General features: G+C 37.5%; 1 protein-coding gene across 1 annotated transcript; it reads left to right on the forward strand.

The window, feature by feature from the left end:
* Positions 1-769: 769 nt before the first annotated feature.
* Positions 770-22789, forward strand: VAChT (Vesicular acetylcholine transporter). The gene is made up of 2 exons (XM_090181219.1): positions 770-842; positions 19056-22789. The coding sequence occupies exon 2, from the start codon at positions 19373-19375 to the stop codon at positions 21209-21211; it is 1839 nt and encodes a 612-aa protein (XP_090037345.1). The 5' UTR covers positions 770-842; positions 19056-19372; the 3' UTR covers positions 21212-22789.
* Positions 22790-23967: the final 1178 nt, after the last annotated feature.

The raw sequence follows: 23967 nt of genomic DNA on the forward strand, positions 1-23967 counted from the left end.
CTTCTTACCCTACTCCGAAATCCCGGAACAAGCGAAAAGAAACCACCTTATAAACACCTATATAGATAGGTCAAAAATAGACCTCGCGCCTGTAGAAGTGTTCCAACCGTTTTACACCGGTGGTTTGGGAGAAGCCCACTTTACACATTTCCCCCCAAAAATAATAAATTCTTAGAATTGCGCATTCAAATTTTCTTTAATAATTAAATTATTTATTATTATAGAAGGTTACATTTATTACAACCCTTTTAATATACTATTTCATCCCGTTTTGAAAAATATCCGATTTTGTCAATAATTAGGTCGTACACCATCCGTAACTTTTAACGTACCTGAAATATTGAAAGTTAAAGGATAAAAAAAATGTAGATTGGACCGCGGTAAACGTCGAAGGAGATCGAGACTGACAATTCCCAAACGCAGTCCGAGATAATGTGCGCTTTTAGACGCGCGGTTTTCCCATCCGAGATACGGAGAATCATCGCGAGGCTCCGCAATTCGTCGAGGCGTTTCTCCAATGGCGTCGTCAAGGGGGCGCCTGCGACGGAATTTCGACCTCTTCCCGGGTCTCGGCGCCGGCGTGAACCTCCCAACGTCTCTCCGTTCGATCTCGTCCGCGGCGAGATAACGCGTCCGAAGGTACGCTGACGTCATTCGAGGGAGGGGCCTCGAGATCGCGGGCCAACCTCGAAGAAGCCCCCCCCCGCTCCGTGACACCCCCCTTTCTACGTCGTTTGATATCGGAGAAATCTCCGGGCTGAAGAAGAGCCGCAGAAGACGGCCAAGGGTTACCTCGGTTGGGTCGAGCGCCTTCGCTACGCACTACGGCCTACGGACGTCAGGTAAAAAAAACAAATTATCTTTAGAAATTTGACCACCCCTCCCGTCCCAGCTCTTCTCGAGTTCCCGTTAATGACGCGTGATATTAATTAATTGTTATTAATATATTAAGAGGTTGTAATTTATATACGCGTTCGATGATTATTATCGGTTATAATGATGGTTTCATATTGTATCAGATAAATGTACTGGTATGGGAAGTATAGAGTTTTCAATCGACTTACATTATTGTTCCAAACTATAAAACGTATTATTAGTAATTAGAGCTCGGGGTTTGGGTAAGGTATATCTGTTTTATTTGTTTTTATCTAGAGTTGTAACTCAGGAAATTTGCCGGAAAATGACCGAGGCCTTTTTGCGGAATATTTTCCGAAAACAAGGAAAAAAATTTCCATTCCATGATTAGTCTAATATATTATTTGCAAATTTAAATAAAGGCGCATTTTCGCCTCATTTTTTCGAATCTAAAAGTAAAACTAAACCTCTAGACTAGTTTAAACTGATTAACAATGTAACACTATTAATGTTTTGTAGTATGTTTACTGTTAATAGACATTTTATATCGATAAAAAGTAATATATGTTTAAATTTTTTATTTTTCCAATCCGGAAAATTTTCTGGAAATTTGTCCGAATTTTATTTTTCCCGAAAGTTAACAACTCTATTTTTATCCATATCCGAAAATTATCCGAATTAAAACTTATTTTTTGCATATTAAATCGTTTTATAATCGCGAATAATATCCATAAATAAACAGTTAACCGAAGTTTTATGAAAAATCGAAGTTTTGTCGGTTAATTTATCCGTTTCCCCTTCCTCTATTAGCAATGCAGGGCTCCCAGCCAATAAGGCTAAAAAATATATAGGAATTATAGGATCAACATTTCAAAATTATGGGATAAGTATAGGACTAAGTTACCAATTTAAATGAGTTTTATAAGGTTGATATATAGAAATGCGTGAGTTTTATAGCGCGTATTTAAATAGAGTCGTAAGACAGATCAGTTCAAAATATATTCGAATCTGCTCCTTCGTGATTTCAATTTGCATTGCTTTTCGAGAAAAATGACCACTTAAATATATTTCTTGTTTGTATGCATGTCCTTTAAAATTTTATCAGTTGGATTTTAACCGAATATTAGGGCTGTGCGATTAGGCAATCGAGTCGGTTATCAAGTACCAAATTTAATATTTAAGTTTAAATATTACATTTGGTGGCGTAGCCAAGCGGAAACAGAGGCACGTGCTGCCCCCAACGCGACAAAATGAATGATTGCATGAACATTTTTTTAGATAAATGATTAGTTTTTTTGACCTTTCGGATCGGTTTCGCTAGCAGCATTTGTTAGCGGTACTCTTGCGTTGCTACATAAGTCATTACCGTCTTTGGAAATTGAGTTCTCAAATTTTTGTTCAATGTATATTCTTCTGCTTCTAAATTATTCGTTTGATCAAATTCTAGGGCTGTGCGATTAGTGGTTTTAGGCAATCGAGTCGGTTATCGAGTATCAAATTTTTTTATCGAGTATTCGAGTCGAGTAATATTGAAATCGCGTCGAGTAATCAAGTACTTGATTAAAGGGAAACTTTCTTTTATTCGAATCGAGTAACTAAAAAAAACCTCGAGTAATATTTTTAACGAGTCGGGTTATCGAGTACTTGATTAGAAGTTATTTTTATTCAAGAAATTATGAAATTAAATTTAAAAGGAGTATGAAGTAACTTTCAATGCTGCCAAATATTCCTTGAATTTAAATGAACCACAGTTTCCACAACTTTGTGGGTACCGTTTCTTGCCCTCCAAAAAGTTGTAAAAACCCCTCTTTGTACTTTGAATCCACGAGGATAGAAAAAACAAATACTCGACGAGTTTAGAGAGCAGCTGATTCGAGTAATCGGGTACCCGAATATGCAATTTTTTGGTACACGGTAATCGAAGAGTTATAGGATTTTATAGGACTATTTGATAAATATATTTTATAATTATTTTCTAAAATTATTACATCAGGCAAAGTTGGTTTATAAAGACGCGTGTTTCATTATTACCTTCTTGGCGGAAAATTCCTCTACAAACAATTATAAAATGTTATATTTTGGCTATTTTATCTCTGGACTTTGGTTAATTGATCGAATTTGCTATACGCTTTTTTGGAGCTTCCACTAGGTACTTAGACAACGAAAAGTCCCTAAACCATCCTGAAATCTACATTTGCTTCCGCAAGTAACCCTTTTCAAATAAAACCGGGGGAAAACACTATTTTGTTTAAATGTTAATTAGGTTAAAGGGCAGTTTACAAAATGGTGGCCGTACGAAGGGGTATTCTTAGAACTTACAAGGAGAGTACCCGAGAGGTTTAGTGCCGATTTTGTTCGAAGTCGGGCGTAACGTAGACCTATATGAGATATGAAATTTCCCAAAAGGAGACGTTGCACTAGCCATTCGATTTGCCATGGCAACCGAAAATGTTTTTGACCACTTAAAACAAAATCTCCTTTTAAAAAAGCCTGGGATTTTCTCGGTTTCACGAAAATGTTTAAAAAAAATTTAAATCATGAAATGGGTAATTTGGACCACATTTAGGTTAATTTCATCCAGTATATGTAAATTGAAACAATTTTTGGGGTAAAATTGTAAAAAAAATTTTAAAATAAGGAAAAAATCTTATTTTTGTTTTAAGTGGTCAAAACCATTTGCGGTTGCCATGGCAAATCGAATGGGTAGTGCAACGTCTCCTTTTGGGAAATTTCATATCTCATATAGGTCTACATTACGCCCGACTTTGAATAAAATCGGCAATAAACACCTTGGGTACTCTCCTTGTTAGTGCACTGTTTTGGTAATAATTGAAAATTAAGCACTTTTTATGGGTAATTTAGTACAAATTTCATTTTGTTTTACATTGGTTCAAATTTTCATCTATTGCTTAGAATTTTACGCTATTTTTTAATCCCGAAAAGGCTTTTATTATCCATAATTATTGGATAGATTTCCGACGTAGCCTCGCGTTTTAAAACCAGAAGTATATAATATAAACTTTGGAGAGAAGTATCCATGAGACACTCTTCAATGGCCACGATTTTTCCACCAAACCGCGTGTTAGATCAACAAATTAATACTTTGCAAGGAATATTTAGATATTTAATAGTGTTAAAAATCTTTATACTTACTAATATTTCCCGCACTATTTTGTAATACCAAAAAGTATTTGACTAAAAGTCTGCGAATAACATTAATAGTATAATGAGATTAATACTTATCTCAGAAAATATATAATGTACTTCTGGTGAAACATTTCTTTTCCATTGAAAATTTAAAAAATTAGAAGACTATTTTCTAGCATTCCGATTTAACTGCTTTTCATAGCCGAAAATAACTTCGTGCTAATTTCACTTTTATACTCGGTTCAATATAAACCTTCTTAATAATAATATGTTAATTTAAATTGATCGCTTAATTTAAATTTAATTAATTAAAATTAAATTTTAAATTCTATACAACATTTCTAAGAAAGAGGACGATTTCTTTGAGTATATATAGAATTATAATTGTTATTTGAAAATTAAGAATTAATTTAATTAATATCTTTATATTTGACTAAACAATTTATTTTAAATTTGATTTAAAATGCGATGAAGCGGTTATACTAAGCACTTTTCCAATCGGACAAATCTAATTAAAAGGAAACAATTTCTTTGAAATGAACCAAACAAAATTCTGTTTTCCCCCTTAGCGAAACTCGCCTGTAGAAAACTCCTACTGTACGGTATGTTTCTACTACAATCCGCGATAGGTGCAACTATAGTTATACTACAGTTCCGACCTAATTAGAAAGCAGAAATTAATTTTCGGAATTTCCTTTAAGAAAACATTCCCTTAAGTTCTTATGGTTTTATTTTTATTAAATTAAATAGTTTTTTGAGACATTTTGAAATTTGACATGTTTGTTTATTTGTACAAGTAAATCTATCGTTTGAAAAGCTTTTTGGACAAAATAATGCGGAGAATTTCTAGGAAATCTCTTTTTTTAAAGGGAATGTAACTTCTATTATTTCTGTCATTCCCAAAAGGGTTCCAATGTTGGCCACTTCTTCCTATGACCTTTGACATTTATGGCGCTGCTTAGTGGTTTGTTGCCATGGTAATCCCTTAAATTTTTAGAGTCTTCCGTAAAAACGCGTTGGAGGTTAATTTCCCTTTAAAGTGTCGAAATAAAATATATTTAAATTGCAATAATAAGAAAATAAGATATTCGGTTTCCACGACAAAAAACAGTGGATTTTTGATAACCCAACAAAATTGTAACTAGGTTTCTTTACCTTACGCCAGCACAGACTATTTACCTAAGGACCGATCGATATGAAATGTCTATATCTTATCGTAAATACAAAGTAACAACAATTTATTACTTCAAAGGCCTATTCACACGAGCCAATTGTTTTGAACAATTGTTTTGTTGATCATTTTCGTTCACATGCTCCATCAAACATTATCGACACGCGTTAACTATTGGCCAATTTACATTAATAAAGGTGGGAAATGTTAGATATTTCTTTTAGTTTTGCGTAATCAAAAGGATGTCTACGAAAATAATAAAATTTGAATATTTATATACAAGCCTAGGTCGTTATTCTAAACTCGGCAATATTTTTCACGAAACCAGGGCGGCTCGGATAGATTTACAACATAGTTATCTCACTTAACTGGCAAACCTGTAAACCTAGTTTTTAGGGTTAATATGTTGATATGTGTGTGAAATCTTACTAATATAACTGTAATTGTTTTTAAACAAACCGTTGTTTACCGTGAAATATACTTTCTTCATTTAGGCTAACTGCGAAATATACTATCTTCATTTAGGCTAACTGCGAAATATACTTTCTTCATTTAGGCTAACGGCGAAATATACTTTCTTCATTTAGGCTAACTGCGAAAAATACTTTCTTCATTTAGGCTAACTGCGAAATATACTTTCTTCATTTAGGCTAACGGCGAAATATACTTTCTTCATTTAGGCTAACGGCGAAATATACTTTCTTCATTTAGGCTAATGGCGAAATATACTTTCTTCATTTAGGCTAACGGCGAAATATACTTTCTTCATTTAGGCTAACGGCGAAATATACTTTCTTCATTTAGGCTAACTGGGAAATATACTTTCTTTATTTAGGCTAACTGTGAAATATACTTTCTTCATTTAGGCTAACGGCGAAGTATACTTTCTTCATTTAGGCTAACGGCGAAGTATACTTTCTTCATTTAGGCTAACGGCGAAATATACTTTCTTCATTTAGGCTAATGGCGAAATATACTTTCTTCATTTAGGCTAACGGCGAAATATACTTTCTTCATTTAGGCTAACGGCGAAATATACTTTCTTCATTTAGGCTAACTGGGAAATATACTTTCTTCGTGTACCAAAAAATCAACCTAATAACTGGCGCCTTAAAAATACTAGTAATACTCTTTTCAGACGATGTTTATCGAGTTCGTTCAGTAATGCATATCTAACTCTTTATGCTGAAATACGGATGGACAATAGACCTTAGAGTTTGTAAGCATCGTGTTTAAATAAGAACTGAACTTGGAAGACAAAAGAGTTTGTGTGGGCAATATGTCGTGGAAGCATTTTCTCCAAATACACGAAGCAGCTACAGTTTGGAGCTCGTGTTGGGCAGCAAAGTGTTCGCTTAGGCCTTAACAGAACGCGTAGTGTAGCGACAAAAATCGACTTTATCAGGGACGAGAGAGACCCCGGCGTCGAGTGTTTTTCTCTTTCTTCAAAGCATTGTTTTGCCAAACACCTGTCGCGGTTCCCATCGCGCGACCCGGGAACGGCGACTATTGCGGACTCGAATGACCCGTTTTCCCGTTCTCTCCGGACATCGGACACACGTCGGAGTAGATGTTTGGGTGGGAGTGGCGGTCGCGTGCATTTTGCATTTCTCCAAGATTTTCCCCGTAAGTACCCGTTATAAGTGTCGTTTGCGCTTGACGTCATACACTGCATAGCGGAAGGCTCGCGCAATTCCCCCTTTTCCCCGGCCGCCATATTGTCAATTTTTCTGGGTTTCCTTTTTCCAGAGCCCCTCCCATATAGAAATAAATGTTTCTAAGGCCATTAATAGGTTGTCTTACGTGGATAGCTCGCTTTCTTATTTGAACTGGATTTTTATATCAAACAAAAATTCAAAAGAGGGCCGTATAAAATTGGTCATTGTAAAATAATAGAAAATATACAATAAGAATAGTAACTCTAGCTTTGTCAAAATCTTTCAAATGTATTTCGTGGTTCTAAACTTCCCTAAAGTTCTGAAACCAGCTGACTTATCTTCAGCGATTTCGTTTTTTTTGCCGTTTTTCGAAAGTACTATTTTTTAAATTATAATAATTTTTTCGGACTTAAATTTAATTTTTTTAAATACCTGATTTTGAAATTAGTGTAGCGATATTTCAATGGACGAGGTATAACATAACAATATTAAGATAATAGGACTATAGCACCCCGAGATAATAAGGGCCAAGTTGCATGTCCTCTTTTATATTTTCTATGGTTAAACAGACCGTCAGATAGGCCTAAACTACCGTTAAAGCCATTGAGTTGGGAATATTAATCTAGAGATCCAATCAAATCTGCTCCCCGCGAAACAAGTTTTGGAAAATTACGAATGTGCCGTCTCCTTTAAAATGACGAGGAAACGTTATCATATGACCCGTGGCGCCATCCATTATTTTGGAAAAAAAAATCTTTTTGCCGGAAAACGCGTCTTATTTGAACGAACCATTGTGAGATAGACGGCGCCACGGGTAGAATGACAAAGTTTTCTCGTCATTTGGGAGCAGACGGCAGTACTCTAATGTAAATATTCCCAGTTTCATGGCGTATACATTTATATTACCGGAAAATTAACAAAACAAAAATATACTTACATTTGTGAGTCTATAGGCCCGGTTTTATAAGCATCAAATTTGATTTAAAAATTATGTCCAAAATTGGATAGAACTAAATGCAACTTTAATTGAAATTTGTATCCAAAATGTTTGTCATATTTGATCCAATTATAAAGCGTAAAATTAAATTTTATCCCGATTTATAAAAATTATTTGATCCAAACAGAATTGGGTGTGTAGTGATTCAAGTTGGACATTGGATTGACCTTAACAGCTTTACTAGTCATCACCTAGGGTTGGCAAAAACCCAGCAAAAACCTTGCCGGGACATGTGGGAAAAACTGGTAAAAACCGGAAAAAAGTGGAAAAAACTCTTTTCATGCTAAATTAATCGTTAATAGGAGAGATGAAAAAAAGGCCAGAAGAAGAGTGAATAGAATAGAAGAATATATTGCTTTTATTATTTATTTTTTATTGAATTTTGCCACTAGAGGTGGAAAACCATGGAAGTACGATTTTCCACACGGTTTTTTCCACCCTTGGCAAAATTGTGCCAACCCTGACAGGTGACCAAGTCGATATCACGAGAAATTGTAAACACAAAGAAAATAAAACAATGAGATTTCAAATAAAGATTATTTAAAAGAAATCAAAATACAAATTTAGTAGAGGGCTAAGTCATCAAAAAGATAGTTCAGGCTAAGTAGCCAAATATGCTTCTTTAACTCGAGTTTAAAATGTGATAGAGCTCTTCGAGAAACTATACTTTAAGGAAGAGCAATGTCAGTCTACTGGAGTGAGTGTATTTAAAACTAATTTTTAATCAATCATTGAGATATCGTTATTCCTCCTTAAAAAATGGTTGTGCACAATTATGGTTTCGCAATCAAATCTACATATTTATCCACACAACTAGGATTGTAGGTTTGACAGATAATTATATACATGATTTTGAGCTTCCCTGGTTCGTAAAAAATCTGGCCTAGTTTTGAAGGACGCCCGGTTTTTATGACAAAATATTTAAATCTAATAAGTTTCGTTGATTATGATTAAAAGTTATTGAAACGCCAATAAAAAATACGTAGCTACGGCGTAATGAAAAGTTTTTATTCATTAAAAAAAGACAACATTGTGCCATTGTCAAGGTGAAAGAACAGCGTTGACAACTCGGCCTAAAATAGTGGGCAGTTTTAGGACTTGGGTTTCCAGTTCTAAAATTGGATTTGGACAGTGCTATTTATCGTGAATAAATCGCAAAAATAGTATAAAAAATTTAAAATACCTGATTACCTCATGGATGTCGTGGTCGACGGGTCTTTTCGGTACATATGGACAAACGCAGCCAATTTTGCTGAACTAAGTTACTTATTTGCAGCTCTTTTTATCTCTCATAATTTTGTTAAAATATTCGTCTGCTACAAATTCTGAATTCCAACTGTTTTTATAGCTCATTGAAAATATGTTTTGGGGGTTTAGTTTGTATATGTTTTTGGGGTAGCTCTTAAAAATCCTTATTTTAGCACCTGGTTGACAAAATTATCATATACAATACTAAAAAACTATCAACAATATAAAAAATCAACAGAACAAATTCACCAATATTATTATCTCAAATAATAAATACCTTGTTTCATAATATTTATACTTTTATCTTTTTAAGTTTATTTTTAAAGTTGATGTCTATTTCTTTAATAAATTACTGACGTCACACCATCAATAGTTAATGTTACATATTTTTTATTCTTTTTAGGTTCAGTTAGTAAATTAGTACTAACATGATTTTTTTTGGTTTTTTAATTTAATCGAATATATTGTCAATAATAAAAGTTTTAAATCCCCGAATAAGTTTCGCATACATCCTGTTAAATGAACAAAACTAAATGACTTAGTAAAAATATTAATCTTACCCACCTTTAATAATTTAAATTGACAAACGTAATAGTAGGCATTTATTTAAGAATAACGAGTTATTTCCTTCACCAGGGGCGCGTCAAAATTCTAAGAATTCTTCCCTTCATAGTGAAAATTCTCACTCCGAGTAAAAAGGGGGGAAATTATAAATAAAAATGACAGCTAATATTCTAATCAGTTTACTTGATGCTATCATATTTTTGTGGACGAAAATGAATTTCAGAGAAAACCGAATGTTAAGTTAATTTCCGATGAAATATTTCCTTTTAAATTGGAAATAAAATGTTTTCTTCCTTCATATATTGTCGTGAGATCGTGTAAAAATAATATTTATTGTCAAAGGCTTAGTTTACAACGTGCGTGGCATTTTCGTAAGCCGCCATCTTTAGAAGAACTTTTTACATTTAACGCTTTTAAGAGAGTTCTCCCGGGGAGAAAAATTCTCACAAAGAACGAGTTCCTTCTTAGAATTTTAAAGAGAGCCAGGTAACCCGTGAAATCTCGACCATTTTTCGTGGAGCGCGTGAAGGAAAATTACAACGTATTTCGTGAGCTTGAGCCGAAAACTGTGTTCTATTTCTATTTACATATATTTGCGTACCAATGATTTAATGTTACCGTTTAAGTATTCGAAATAAATATAGCAAGTGTAAAATATTTTGCAATCATGACTTCAAAATCAAAGTGGCAAAGTATACAGTAAATTTTTAGTTGTTGGAGTTTTTTCGTTTTCGCCAATCTATTTGCTACGTTGTCGGATGAGGAAGAGGGGGGGGGGGTATGGCGCAGGCGTCTTGGATCGCTGGGAGCCCCCATTTAATTCTCTCGTCGCATTGCCGCGTTTTCTCTCAAATCGAAACGCTTCGCGGCTAAAAAGGAGAGATAGATATTTCGGGGTCCCGCCATTCGATTTTGGGGCGCTTGCGTGCCTTCTTCTCGCAACTCTTTCCTCACAACTGCGCGCCATCTTCCTCTTTCCAAAGAACAATTGACCTGGACTCTTCTTTTACATCCCCTCCATTTCTTCCCGTAATTCACTCGCGCCCTATTTCGCTTTAAGGCATATTTGTCGTGGAAAAAACAATACTTCATTTCTCCGCCACGAGTGGCGCGGACGCTTACTATTTGGGGGAATGCAAACTCGTAAAACAGTACCGTCTGAAAAGGCCTATAAATAAGCTACTGTGGACGAGCTACAAATTATCTCTCTGTTGACAGAATGACTACTATCTGACGTTGATGACGATAATAGCCGGGAAAACACGTTTTTCATCCCAATTTCAAAATAAATATATTCAAACTGGCGAATTTTACAATCTTATTCAATAATTTGCCATTATTTGGCCCAAGTAAGCGTCAGTTTCTGTTATGAAAATAGGCCTCGGTCTCGATGAAAAACAAGCTGGCGAATGAGATTGTTCAACGCCGATGAAAAAATGATCAGCGGCGGCGTAACCTATTTTTAGGGCGCCGACAATTTGGAAAGGCACGCCACTGACGGTTTATTATTTTTTTTTAGAAGCTCGTTATGAGCGATTGTAACGAGTGGGACAATTCAGTCCGCTCGTCCATTTGATTAATCAGGTGCGAGATATGTGTTACGGCCACGCCAACGGGGGGATACTTGGGGATAGGGTTGCGACACCCGTGGCGGAAGTATTGCAACCACCCGTTGGGGGATTAGTGGTCGTCTTCACACGGCCATCCACAAACTCTGCCTCCCCTCCCAGACGCTTGGGATTACAGGAGTACGCCACTACTCCCGGCACTGACGGTTTATAATATTCTTTAACAAGGCTACCAGATTTCCCGTTGATATCAGTCTCTTTGGAGCTTTAACACATTTCAATTATTACTCTGGTAGTGCAAATAAAATACAGTTTATTCTACGCCTCCGCTGACCAAAAGGTCGGCTTAGACAGATCGCGCCGCCGCCGCCGATGGAAAATAACAAGACCGCTGCCGCCGGTCAAAATATCTCGGCGTCGGGGTCTATTTCGGCGACGGCTTTAGGGTAATTTAATCAGCGGCGGCGGCGTAAGCATTAAAATGAGTCTTAGAATATAAAAATTAAAAAATAATTAACAAAAGGACTAGTAACTAACGTGGGCATTCTTTATTCCGAAAGAAGTTACCAGTGCTCAGTGGTGTAGTCCTAAAATAAAAAGAACCGGGGCGCTATCTGGGTACGGCCAACTTCGATTTCGCACGTAACCGAATTTGGCTGTACCGGCTGCTATAAATGTGGGTCCAACTTCGATTTTTAGCGTGATCGAAGTTGGCCGTACCTAGGTAACGATTTGAAATTGTTATGGCATTTTTCTGCGGCCAAAATTTATCATAAATTAACACACCCTTTATTCGAGAAAAATGATTTACGAAATAGAAGCAAGGCGCGCCCTGGCAAGTAGAAAAAAAGAGAGGCCGCCCTGGCAAAATGGATAAACCAAGGCGGGGCGGGGCCCTGCCTTTGAAAAAAGCACCGGGGCGACGCCCTGCCCCGACTACACCACTGCCAGTGCTACTGTTTCCATACCTTACAAATGAAGTTTGGGATTAAGATTTTTAATACTATGAACTCATTGGGAAACAGAACAGCTCGTTAGAAAGAATACTACTCGTCGTTGGCCAACTAGAAACGATCAGCGGCGGTGGCGTTTCGCAAAATACATATTTCGGTGGCGTCGGGCTTTAATGGGCTTACTCGCCGTCGTTACCTGGAAGTTACACACAGCGCCACGTTCGCTGGCGGCGTATGTGTGAACTTCGTAACCTGCTCGATAATAAGTTTAGATAAAAACGAGGTTTTTAGGGCCTTTAAGCCATGGGCATGCGGGGCACGTGCCCAGTGTCTCATTCCGAAGGGGCCCCACAGCGATATACAAAAGAGCTTTTAAAGTGTAAAAACCAAGGAAGATATTTAAAGTTGCAGGACTGTTAGATGAGTTGCAACAAGCGTCTACTCTTTAAGCTAGATTTAAAGAAATACATTTTCATCTAGCCTTCTGCAAATGTATTTAGTCGTCGTCGTGTATCCGGTTTCACTACAAAAAACTACAAATTATTCTATGAATAAAGTGTTGTGGATCTCATTACAAGAATTTATAATCTATGTCCAATTAATGTATACTGTAATACTGTTACGCTCCCTTAAGTAAGGTATATACTTAAAAAGGCATCAAACTAAATTATACCCAGGGCCTGCAAAATCCTTAAGACATCCCTGCTACAGAAAGCGATAGTTTGGGGTGTAGTGGAATACCGGACGGGACAAAACTAGCTTTACACTTTACTAAACATTCACTAAATTTGACTAAACATTAAATTTAAATTGTATTTAAACAAGAGGTTGTATTTTTTAAGGCCCACTCACTCTTAAAAAATTTATCGACCTGATTATGAAGCTCATACATACGCTGTAACCCAAAATTGCCGCTGTAACGATGGTCATGAATCTCCTTGGACAGGTTAATTTTTGGTTGAGAACAATACTGTAAATTAACGCGCTTTTATAATGAAAAATGACACTTACCTCCCGGCGAAATAATGACAAAATATTGAATCGGAACAAGAAATTGACTTATATAAACAGTCGCTTCGTATGCGAAAGTACTTTTAAGAAATTTCACGGACATTTAAGTACACACAATCCCCCCGATGTATTAACTATATTTTAAATATTAATTTAAATTTTAACCAATTTCCAATCATCTTGTCATTAACTTAATGAACCCAAGAGGAATTTTTATCGAAAATAAATTTTTCGTGTTACCTGGCTTTGGAAATAAAGTAGCGAAACGCGAACTCGTTAATTTAAATTAATTTTTAGACAAAACTAATATTTCGAGTTATCTGGTTTTGAATGGCACGAAATTCAAATATGACAATAGTGCGTACGCGGGTTGTGGGGTCCTGCGAATTGGCCAGAAATCTCACTTAAAATTAAAATTTCCCAATGCAACCGAAAATATAGTTCAGAAATGATCAGTTCTGACTAAAAATATAATATTCAACGAAGTCGCTCTTAATTTAAAAATATTATGTACATTTTAAGGCGAAAATTGCCTAAAATCAATATATTGGGCAAATACTCCACTTCCGGTGGCTCGATCTCACAAATGTTAACAATGCCGGCGAGGACAGGAAATTTGCAATTGATTGCCCTTATGAAAACTTTCTATGTTTTTCTATAGAACATTATAAAGTGCTTTAAGGGGTTGTAAAGTTTTCTAAGTCTAGTGAAAAATTCTAGAGAATTTCTATAGAATTTTTTAAAGACACTATTTCTATAGATAACTTGAGAAAAATCTTTAGAAAATATTTTTAGGGCGTTAATTTTTTTCTTTTGGTAGAAAAAAATAAGGTATTTCATAATTCACCTGAATTACGATTTTGTGTTATTTTTAATTTATTTCTAAATTTAGTTAGTCTATTATCTTTGAAATTTTTAATACATGTGTATGCCTTATGACCTTAAGTCTAGTTATACTGTTCGCCAATCGATACGTTTTTCGGTCATATTTGCTGCACACAATTGCGAATATTTGATAGAAATTGTCTAAAAATGCGAATTGATTGCATTGTTTTACAACTTAGGTAAACAAAAAACGGTGAAAGATTTCTGAACGTTGCGCAGCTTTTCTAGTTAATTTCCTTCTAGAACACAATTTATGTCGCAAAAAAAGAGTTTATTTTCGAGTTTGACTTCCAAACACTTATTAACACGTTAATTTAAATTAAATATGACGTCCTTGGTCGTTTCTTCATATTCCAGAATATGTGTACACTAATATTTCTAAAGATATTCTTTCGAAAAATGTAAGGGTATTTCTAGGGAAAATCTTTATAAAATTCTATAGGAAAACCCAATATTTTTCTTAAGAAAAAGGGGCCAATATTCCGAAATATTCTTTAGGATAATCTAAAGAAATTCTTTAAAAATTTACATTTAAATTTCCTTTAGAAAACCCCAGAAAATTTTCATAAGGGTGACGTATCATGTGTCTATGTACCTCGAACATAGGAGCAACAAACTCAAGGAGAACGCAGCTAGCCTTTAAACACGCTAACGCAGTGTTGTGTACAAATTTCATTGGACGAGCCTTTACACTGAACGTTTTACGGGCGGGGGGGGGAGACAATTTCCGAATTTTCCCCTTCCGACGGCAGCAGGCGGCGATAATGCGTCTAACCAATGAAAACTGTACACAAGAAAATGCACGACTTTTGACGGGTTGCGTACCCCTTGTGTGGGGTGCTGTTTTTGCTCCTAGCTCTAACTTACCGCGATAAATCGTGCGAACACCGGCGGACATATTTTAGTCAATATTCCTTTGATAAAACTCCTTTTTAGTTCGTTTGAAGGAAACCCCTTGTAATAACGGCTGACGAAGGACCGCGGTCCGAAAGCTACCGAAAATAAATTTTATTTTATTTTATTTGACCTCCATGCAGTAGCAGAACTTTTATTAAATTTTACATTGAAACCCCTACTAAGCGGTAGATTACTACTAAAACTTTCAATAGTCTCTACTATACAGGTCTACTATAATTTGCCTCAAACTGTTGAGAGGTTTATTTCCTTAAAAAAATCGCGAAATTTCCATGTAATACATTTTTAATGAACCATTTTGTGTTCGTTTTTCAGCCTATTCTTAACGATCGGGGCTATGAAATAGGAATGGGGCGATCCAGAGATGAACACGGTAAAGGTTGGACCAGCTCGTCCAATTGGATCGATTTTGAAGAATGCGTTTGATCGGGAACAGCTCTAACAGGGACCTTTTCCCTTCACGGGAAAAGCTCTTTTAGGCTTAAAGGCATCCTTATTTAAATATACCCCTCTATTCTATTGTTTCTGCGCGTTTAGTGGAATTGGAATTCGCTACCTCGGCAATATTTCGAAAGCTTTGTCTCAGTATCCCTCGCTATATATTGAGCACTTTAACTAGAATGGCGAGAATTTATGATGAGTCGGCGGTCATTCGAGTATTAGGTGGGTTCATTATTTGTCTTCAAACACGATTTGTGACATCCAATCAATAAACGGCGTGAAAGGGCTTTTATGGTGAATTTTGGATTTAATTATTGGCCAAAAGTATCTTGGCATTTTTAACAATGTTTGTAGTATCTTGTTTTTCAAAATCGTGACAAAACCCTTCAAAAAGAGTCAAAGATCATAGAGCGCTACTTCAGTAGGATTTTCAACTCTTTAACTTTTCTTTCGTTTTAAATATTAGGCTAATTAAGCAGCGTTCAGACTATGTGAAAATATTACGTTTGCGTCGATCATGTCGGTTCTTTCGATTTCTTACACGTTCAGACTTCTCAACAGAGACTTTAAATTTTCGCGCGTGTCGTTTACATTTTTGCATTTCGTTGCGCTCAAAAAGTTCATAGCAGACAATTAGCCTTATGCCTCATCAGCGCTGACTCTAGGTAGTGGCGACCTTTAGAACCATCGAAATACTATAACCAATCAGAGGTGGATAAAAAATTATTTCAATTTTTATGCCGTTATTACTGAGCTCTGATTGGATGAACAATCACTTTTTATGTTAATCTATGAACAGTGAACTGAACGAACCGACGCGACCAACATAACCGAAACGACACGACCGATGCTAACGTAATATTTTCACATAGTCTGAGCGCTGCTTACGTTCAGTCTAGCTTTTCGGTTGGAATTTTAAAAAAGGGGCAGCCAGAAGGTGAGATTTTACTAATGTAGCCTACGCGAAGAGTGTATATTTCAAAATAATACAAAATCACAATCAATTAATTTAACTGTATACTATGGTTTGTTTTAAAAGGTAACCGACAAAAAAGTAATGTTTCGCACTCCATTTTCTTTATTTCACCAAGAAATTAGCTTTACAGGTTTGCCAGATAAATGAGATAAATATATCTTTCAGAGCTTGCCTACCTGGGGCGCGTCAAATTCTAAGAAGGAATTCTTCTATTGAGAAGAGTTCTTCGTGAGAGTTTTTCCACGGCCAACTTTGATCACGCGCTTTTCGCGCTACTACGGCCAACACATTCGTCGAAATTCCGCGAGCAAGGATTTTCCCCATATAAACTGTACTATAATGTGTAGGAGTTCAGCGCCACGCTCGGTGGTTATATTGTCCCCAATGTAAAAACTATACTAAAAATAATAATCCGCTAGGGGCGCTGACGTCATACACATCTTTTGCTCATAGGTTAACACAGGAACGTCAACGAATGAGATGGCCGCTGTAGCGCGAGAGATGCGCGAGAAATCAAAGTTGGCCGTGGTTTTTCTCACCGTGAGAACTCGCTATAAAGCGGTCAAAAGTAAAAAGGTTCTTCTAAATACGCCGGCTTACGATAATCCCACGAACGTTTTAAACTAAGCCTTTGACAATAAATATTGTTTTTACACGATTTCACGAAAATATATGAAGGAAGAAAACATTTTATTTATATATTTAAAAGGAAATATTTAATTGGAAATTAACTTAACATTCGGTTTTCTCTTAAATTCAGCATCAATAGACCCATGATGAAAGTTGGGGGCCGAAAATTAACATTTTTACCTGGCAACTCAGCATTTGGACGGAACATCCGTTTCCTTACTTCCGCCTGTATATTTCAATGGCGGTCACGTAGTTCAAAACGTCACAAACAGGATGTTCCGTCCAGAGGTCTCACTTAAGCCTCGTCTGCGGCCCCTCTTTTGTTATGGGTCTGGTAAACTGATTAGAATATTAGCTGACATTTTTATTTATAATCCCCCCCCCCTTTTTAGCATTCTCACTCTTGTCAAGAGAACTTGTGAGAAGAGATTATGTCACCTCACGTGAGAAGGACCGTCAAAATTTTGAGAAGTGAGAATTCTCACAATCAACGGAAGAATTCTTAGGATTTTGACGCAGCCCTGGTTCGAGAAAAATATGGTCAAACCACCTTCCCCTCCTACTGAAAATGGGGGGAGAACGATTTCGCGGAGGAATTTGTTGAAGGGTAGATACAACCATATTGGGTTTTTCCCCGAGTATTCATATGCGTTTCGGGTATTCGATACTAGGTGGTTTCGCCTGCTCTCGGACTAAAAGTGTTCTCTTTTTACCCTAAAACGTTTTATTCGCCTGTTCCGGGAATGGGAATTACTCCGCGCCACCATGGACTAATTAATTAGTCCATGGCGCCACAAACTATTCACTTGTTCCGGAGTATTAGGGCTATTCTTTTTACTCCTTCTGAGAAGGAGGTGTAAAGGAGTAAATCGAATTTGTTCGTCAGAATTTTTTTCTGCTAAAAAGGCCACAGGCTGCCATTTTGGAATAACGTTTTTACTCCGATTCAAACTATTCGCCACCACAGAATCGGAGTAAAATGACCCCATAGCGTTACTCTTCTTATCCTACTCCGAAATCCAGGAACAAGCGAAAAGAAACCACCTAATATAGAGATTTAGCAACTCAGAAAAAAACACATATTTTTCCGAGCTTCTGAAATTTGAGTTCTAGTCGTACCTAACGTGCCGTCCTTCTCGTCGTCGTGTATTCTGCTGCACCAACGCTATTTGAAATAAAGCCAATTTCCAACAGCTATTTATTAAACGATTTTCAGGACCAAATTTTCGGAAACTTTCGGAGGTTTTTTTTTAATTTCAGTGAGTTACTAAAACTGTCTAATCTAGCAGTTACCAACTTAGGCAATTTTATCTTACTTTCGAAATCGTGGACAACCGACCCTTCAATAAATTCCTAGCGAAACCGACCAAGGTCCCAAACAACGACTATATGTGCGTATGAAGTTTGTGTTTTCTGATTGCCATTTTCTAAAGTGCCATTGAGCAATATTGCCAATAAAATGTTTACACCACCATCGAGATATCGTAATTCTACTGTATATAAGAGTTTAAACATTTTACCCATAAATGTGTAAGGTTTCGCATTAGTATCTTATCGTTATCGAAGCATCTAGGTTTGCAGGTTTGCCAGATAAGTTTTATAACTACATACCGAGCTTCCCTGTTTGAAAAAAAAAAACATCTGGTGAAATACTCGTCTGTTCAAAATCTAATGGGAGGGGGGAAGCACTCGCAGATAAATTCATAGAAGGATCAATTGGGTAAAAACTATACAACCATTTTTATTATTTTTCGAGTACTCGATTGCGTTTCGGATATTCGATAAATCTAATAGTTACCAACTCTGGAATTTTAATTGCCCGTCCTGATCCAAATTCCCCCCCTCGAGTTGGAAAGTCTTCTCTGTCGGATTCTGCGATTGTGCCGCTTATGAGCGTTAATTTAACTAATATCCCACTAATGATTTAAAATGGGTGGTTGGAAAATAAAAACTTTTTGGGGTGAGGCCCCTCTTGTACGTCGAGAAAAAAAAATTAAAAAAATCTGAATTTGGTATATTTTTTCTCTGTCCTTTAGGGTTCGCTTTTGTTCCCTGTGAGACAAAACAGCGGCATGAGGCAGACGATGATGTGAGAAGACCCTCCACCTCGATCTCATACTTAAGACAAAAACAAAATGTCGTCTACTCCGTCTTATGACCAAATAAATAGACCGAACCTAGGTCAATAAGCGGACACGTTAAAAACCATAGTCCGAGAGAGAAAGCAATGATACGAAGCGAGATATATTAGCACCGAACGGATTCTATCGATTCCGATCCGCAGTTGAGCCGCAAACTGAAAGAGGACAAGCGGTAGAAAAAGACAAAAGCAACGAAAAATAACTTCCGAATCATGCCTGTGATTCCGTTTGTCAACGTGGACACGTCTCAAGTATGGCGTCGGTTCAACGAAAAAATCGAAGAGCCCGAGAGCCAGAAGCGAATGATTCTGGTGATCGTCTGCATCGCGCTGCTGTTGGACAACATGCTGTACATGGTCATCGTGCCCATCATCCCGGACTACTTGCGCGAGATCAACGTCTGGGCGACGCACATCGAGGGTGGGCGCTTCGTCACCGTCATCGCCGATGGCGCCCAAGGCTACTACAACGCCACCACCAACCAGACCACCTACAATATGACGCGCAAAAGGGTGGGCCAACACACCATCTACGAAGGGGAGGACTCGGCCGTCGGGTTCCTCTTCGCCTCCAAGGCCATTGTGCAACTATTCATAAACCCTTTTTCGGGCGCCGTCATAGATAAGATCGGCTACGACATCCCCATGATGATCGGACTAACGGTCATGTTCTTCTCGACGGCAATGTTTACCTGCGGGAAAAGCTACGGTATTTTGCTGATGGCCCGCGGTCTGCAAGGGGTCGGCTCGGCTTTCGCCGACACGGGAGGCCTGGCCATGATCGCCGATCGTTTCAAGGAAGACAATGAACGAAGTAAGGCCCTGGGCATCGCCTTGGCCTTCATCTCCTTCGGCTGCTTAGTGGCGCCACCCTTCGGCGGCATCCTCTATCAGTTCGGCGGAAAAGAGGTTCCCTTTATCATCTTGTCGCTCGTGTGTCTGCTGGACGGGATCCTGTTGCTGTTCGTCATGAGACCGATCAAACAACAGATGAAAGAGGCTGGCATCGAAAGGCCGAAGGGGACTCCTATCTGGCGCCTTTTCATCGACCCGTACATCGCCTGCGCGGCCGGCGCCCTGATGATGTCCAACGTCTCGCTGGCCTTTCTGGAGCCTACTATCTCGCTCTGGATGAAAGACACGATGAACGTCAACGAGTGGCAGATGGGTTTGATCTGGCTGCCCGCTTTCTTCCCGCACGTCTTCGGGGTGTACTTGACGGTCAAGCTAGCCCACAAGTACCCGCAGTATCAGTGGGTGATGGCCGCCACGGGTTTGGCGCTGGAAGGACTATGTAGTTTTATCGTTCCATTCGCCAGGTCTTTCTGGTTCCTCATACTACCCATCTCGGGCATCTGTTTCGGGATAGCGCAAGTCGACACTTCCCTTTTGCCCACCCTCGGCTACCTGGTGGACGTCCGCTACGTCTCGGTCTACGGTTCCATCTACGCCATAGCGGACATTTCGTACTCGCTGGCCTACGCCATCGGGCCCGTCATCGCCGGAAGCATCGTCGAGAACATCGGCTTCGTCGCCCTCAACATCTGCATCGCGCTCTCGAACCTGTTGTACGTGCCGGTGCTCTTCGCCCTGAGGAATGTATACGACTACAAGCCGTTCGAGAACGAAGCCAACATCCTGATGTCCGACCCTCCGCCGAAACAGTACGAAACCTACGCGCTCCAGGAGCGATCGACCGACAACCAAAACTACGAACCCTCCGAAGTGAACCAGTCCAATTACCCGAATGGACCCGGGGAGAACATGGCCCAAACCAACCCTTTTAAGGCGGAGGACACGACAACGCGGGTGATGAATCAACGGAACACGGAACAACAGCAGACGCAACAAGTACCACCGCGACCACCGCCGTCAGCCCAGCACCACTACCAACAGCAGCAACAACGAGGCCACGAGCAGCAGAGAGTGACCATCACTCCTTTGCAGAAACCACCGGGGAAACCAGCGGGCGCGAGAAAGAACGTGCGTATCCGAGCCTACGGCTCCCCAGACATGGAGAGAATGATCACCAGCTCCGACGAAGAAAGTTGAAGAATTACCACCACGCCCGCGAGCCCGAAATTCGTATTCAACTCTTACAATATCAATAGATCCCGCGATGTCTTTTTAAATAATTATCGTCTGATTAATTTATTATAAAGTGGTGCCATTGATTTGTGTGCAGTGAAACCCCAAATATTACTACGTTTCCCGTTTCATCTTCCCTTATTTTATTATATTGTTGTAGTTGGTTGAAACGAGTATTCGTGGACATTGTTGCTACGTGACGACGCGAGTCGTTCTTTAAATAGAATCGAGAATATTTCTCGAATTTAGAAGCTTAACGAGAAGTTTTAAATCGTAAAATAGTGTTACCGGGACTCTTCGCGAGTTGAAGCTTATCTAGAGAGCGTTATGAAGTTTAAAGTAGTATCGCGAGTAGCAATTGTTCAATAGGAACTCGTTAAAGATCCGTAAAACCAAGGGAAATAAATGAGGGGAAAGACTGTCTGAAGAGTTCCGGTAACCCTGAAGTTTCAAATCGTAAAATTGCGCTACCGGGACTCTTCGCGAATTGAAGTTTATAAAGTTTAAAATAGTATCGTGAGTAGAGATTATATATGGCTAAATGAGGACTCGATAAAGATCCGTGAAATCAGGGAAATAACAAGCCGAAGAGTTCCGGTAACCCTCTTCGCGGTTAAGAAGGACAATCATTTACCGGCGTTCGACAATCTATTTGCGTTAATGTCAATCCAAAAAAATCGAATGATCTTCCCCAGTGGAATCTACCGTTTATCAAATCAATAGAATTCAAATTAACTTTACAAAAAACCAGCGCTCGACAATCAAATAATTTGGGCCGGAAAAATACTACAGAAGTAAAAAATATCTTTCAAAATGTATTCGTTTATATAGCTTACATTATCTGAGTTGAAAAATAAAAGTGTGTACCGTGATTCTATCAAAAGTAGCGCCGAGTGGTGAAACAAAACGTTTTACGCGAGTTAATGACGAGATTCCTGTCTCTAAGTTGTTCGAAACTTGACAAATGTATATCCTAATTGGTGCTGCGGTGATATTGATAACTTTTTGCGTTGTTTTTAACCCTCATTATAATTTCCTATTGGAAGAAATCCCCCTATCGGAAAAAACGTGAAACTCAAGTGTAAAAAATATAATTAGGTTTTACTAAAAATGATAATATTTAGAAACATGTTATTACTTGTGTCATAAGTAACATAACAATAAAAAGTATAATACTTGGGTAATATTTTCACTACATCCTTTCTTCACAGTGACAAAAATATCGATATAGCGCCACCAGGTAGCGACTTTGTGAACTTTACTTTAACGGGAATGTAATCGCCTCAGCGACCTTTTTAGATTTTACAACCAATACCTAGCGTTATATCAAACGCTTTCTAACTAAAAAGTAACACTTCATTAGGCAAAATAAAGATGAATTATTGAATCGGAATTTAAAATGATTAAAAACACTTTTGTGTTGAGGTTTTCAACATCAACCGACATTATGCGAATTATTAAATTTAGTTGGTCAATAGGACAATTTATTTGAGAGTTCTACTAATTTATCAGTGTCCGAAGAAAAGATGTAATAAGAAAACAATGCATAGACATGTCTACAAGTGTCATACTTATGTTTGTGGCGTTACTTATGCTTGTATCGCTACTGTTATGAAAAGTTCGCTGTTTCGACAATTATGTAAAAAATATACATATTAATATATATATATATATATATAACGCGATACATTGTGTGCCATTATGTATAGAATAGTAGCTTTTAGGGCGAAACGACAATCAATCAATCAATCTTTACGTAATAAAAAATTGTCATGAATACAGTTGAAAAAATTATCATTCACAATTAATGAAAACTATTGGCTTCACTTGTTCTACACTTTCAACTAGTGTTGCGCAACCTCAAAATATTAACGTAAAGTGTAGGGTAAAATACTTTTTGAGCCGTGACTCACTCTAGTTGAAAAAAAATGCGTTTCTATGACGAAAAATGGCGGCTTTCAAAACGGACATTCAAAAAATGTTTTGGGTTTTTAACTGATTTAAACTATAGAGATTGGCTGTTAGTGAAACACTAAAGGTAAATATAGTGGTTAGCTTTCGTTTGTAACCAAATTTCGTTACTTACGGTATTATTAAAAGAAATTAGTACAACGTAAAAATTAAGCCTTGGGTACAATCAAGAGACATGTCTCTTGGTACAATTGCACACCAAATTTTTAAATTACGGTTTTTACAGAAGAAAAACAATAAAAAACTAAACTGAATAGCACAAGTGTAGCCAATAGTTTCCACTAATTTATCAGAGAAATTATTACCATGTAATTTAATTATCGCATGTAGCATGTTTCGTCCCTGGTTAATTTTCGTTTTATAAATATACGTAGACGCGTTTAACGTGTATATTAGAGAGCAATAATTCTTGTTAACGTGGACATACATTTCGTAGTTGGTATTTAATTATTAAATGGACCCTTCCCTTTAATTAATTAATAGAATCGAATTAATTCGAAATTAATGTCGCCGAAACCTCTTGGAATTCAATTGAATGTTTACAATTCACTTTTTTATGAGCGCCAAAAATATTGACAATCAGTTTTTTAAGACATCAGCTACGAGGAAATACGAAATCTGATGATAATGTTATCTAAGAATTGATATTGATATTTTATTTAAATTAGATCGTTGATGTGTTTTATATACGGATTATATTTAAATTTTGATTAAGATCGGTGATAAAACTGATAATGTTAACCAATAAT

The sequence above is a fragment of the Leiobunum rupestre genome, chromosome 7, assembly GCF_980474605.1.
Source record: "Leiobunum rupestre chromosome 7, qqLeiRupe1.1.hap1, whole genome shotgun sequence".
Taxonomy (NCBI): domain Eukaryota; kingdom Metazoa; phylum Arthropoda; class Arachnida; order Opiliones; family Sclerosomatidae; genus Leiobunum; species Leiobunum rupestre.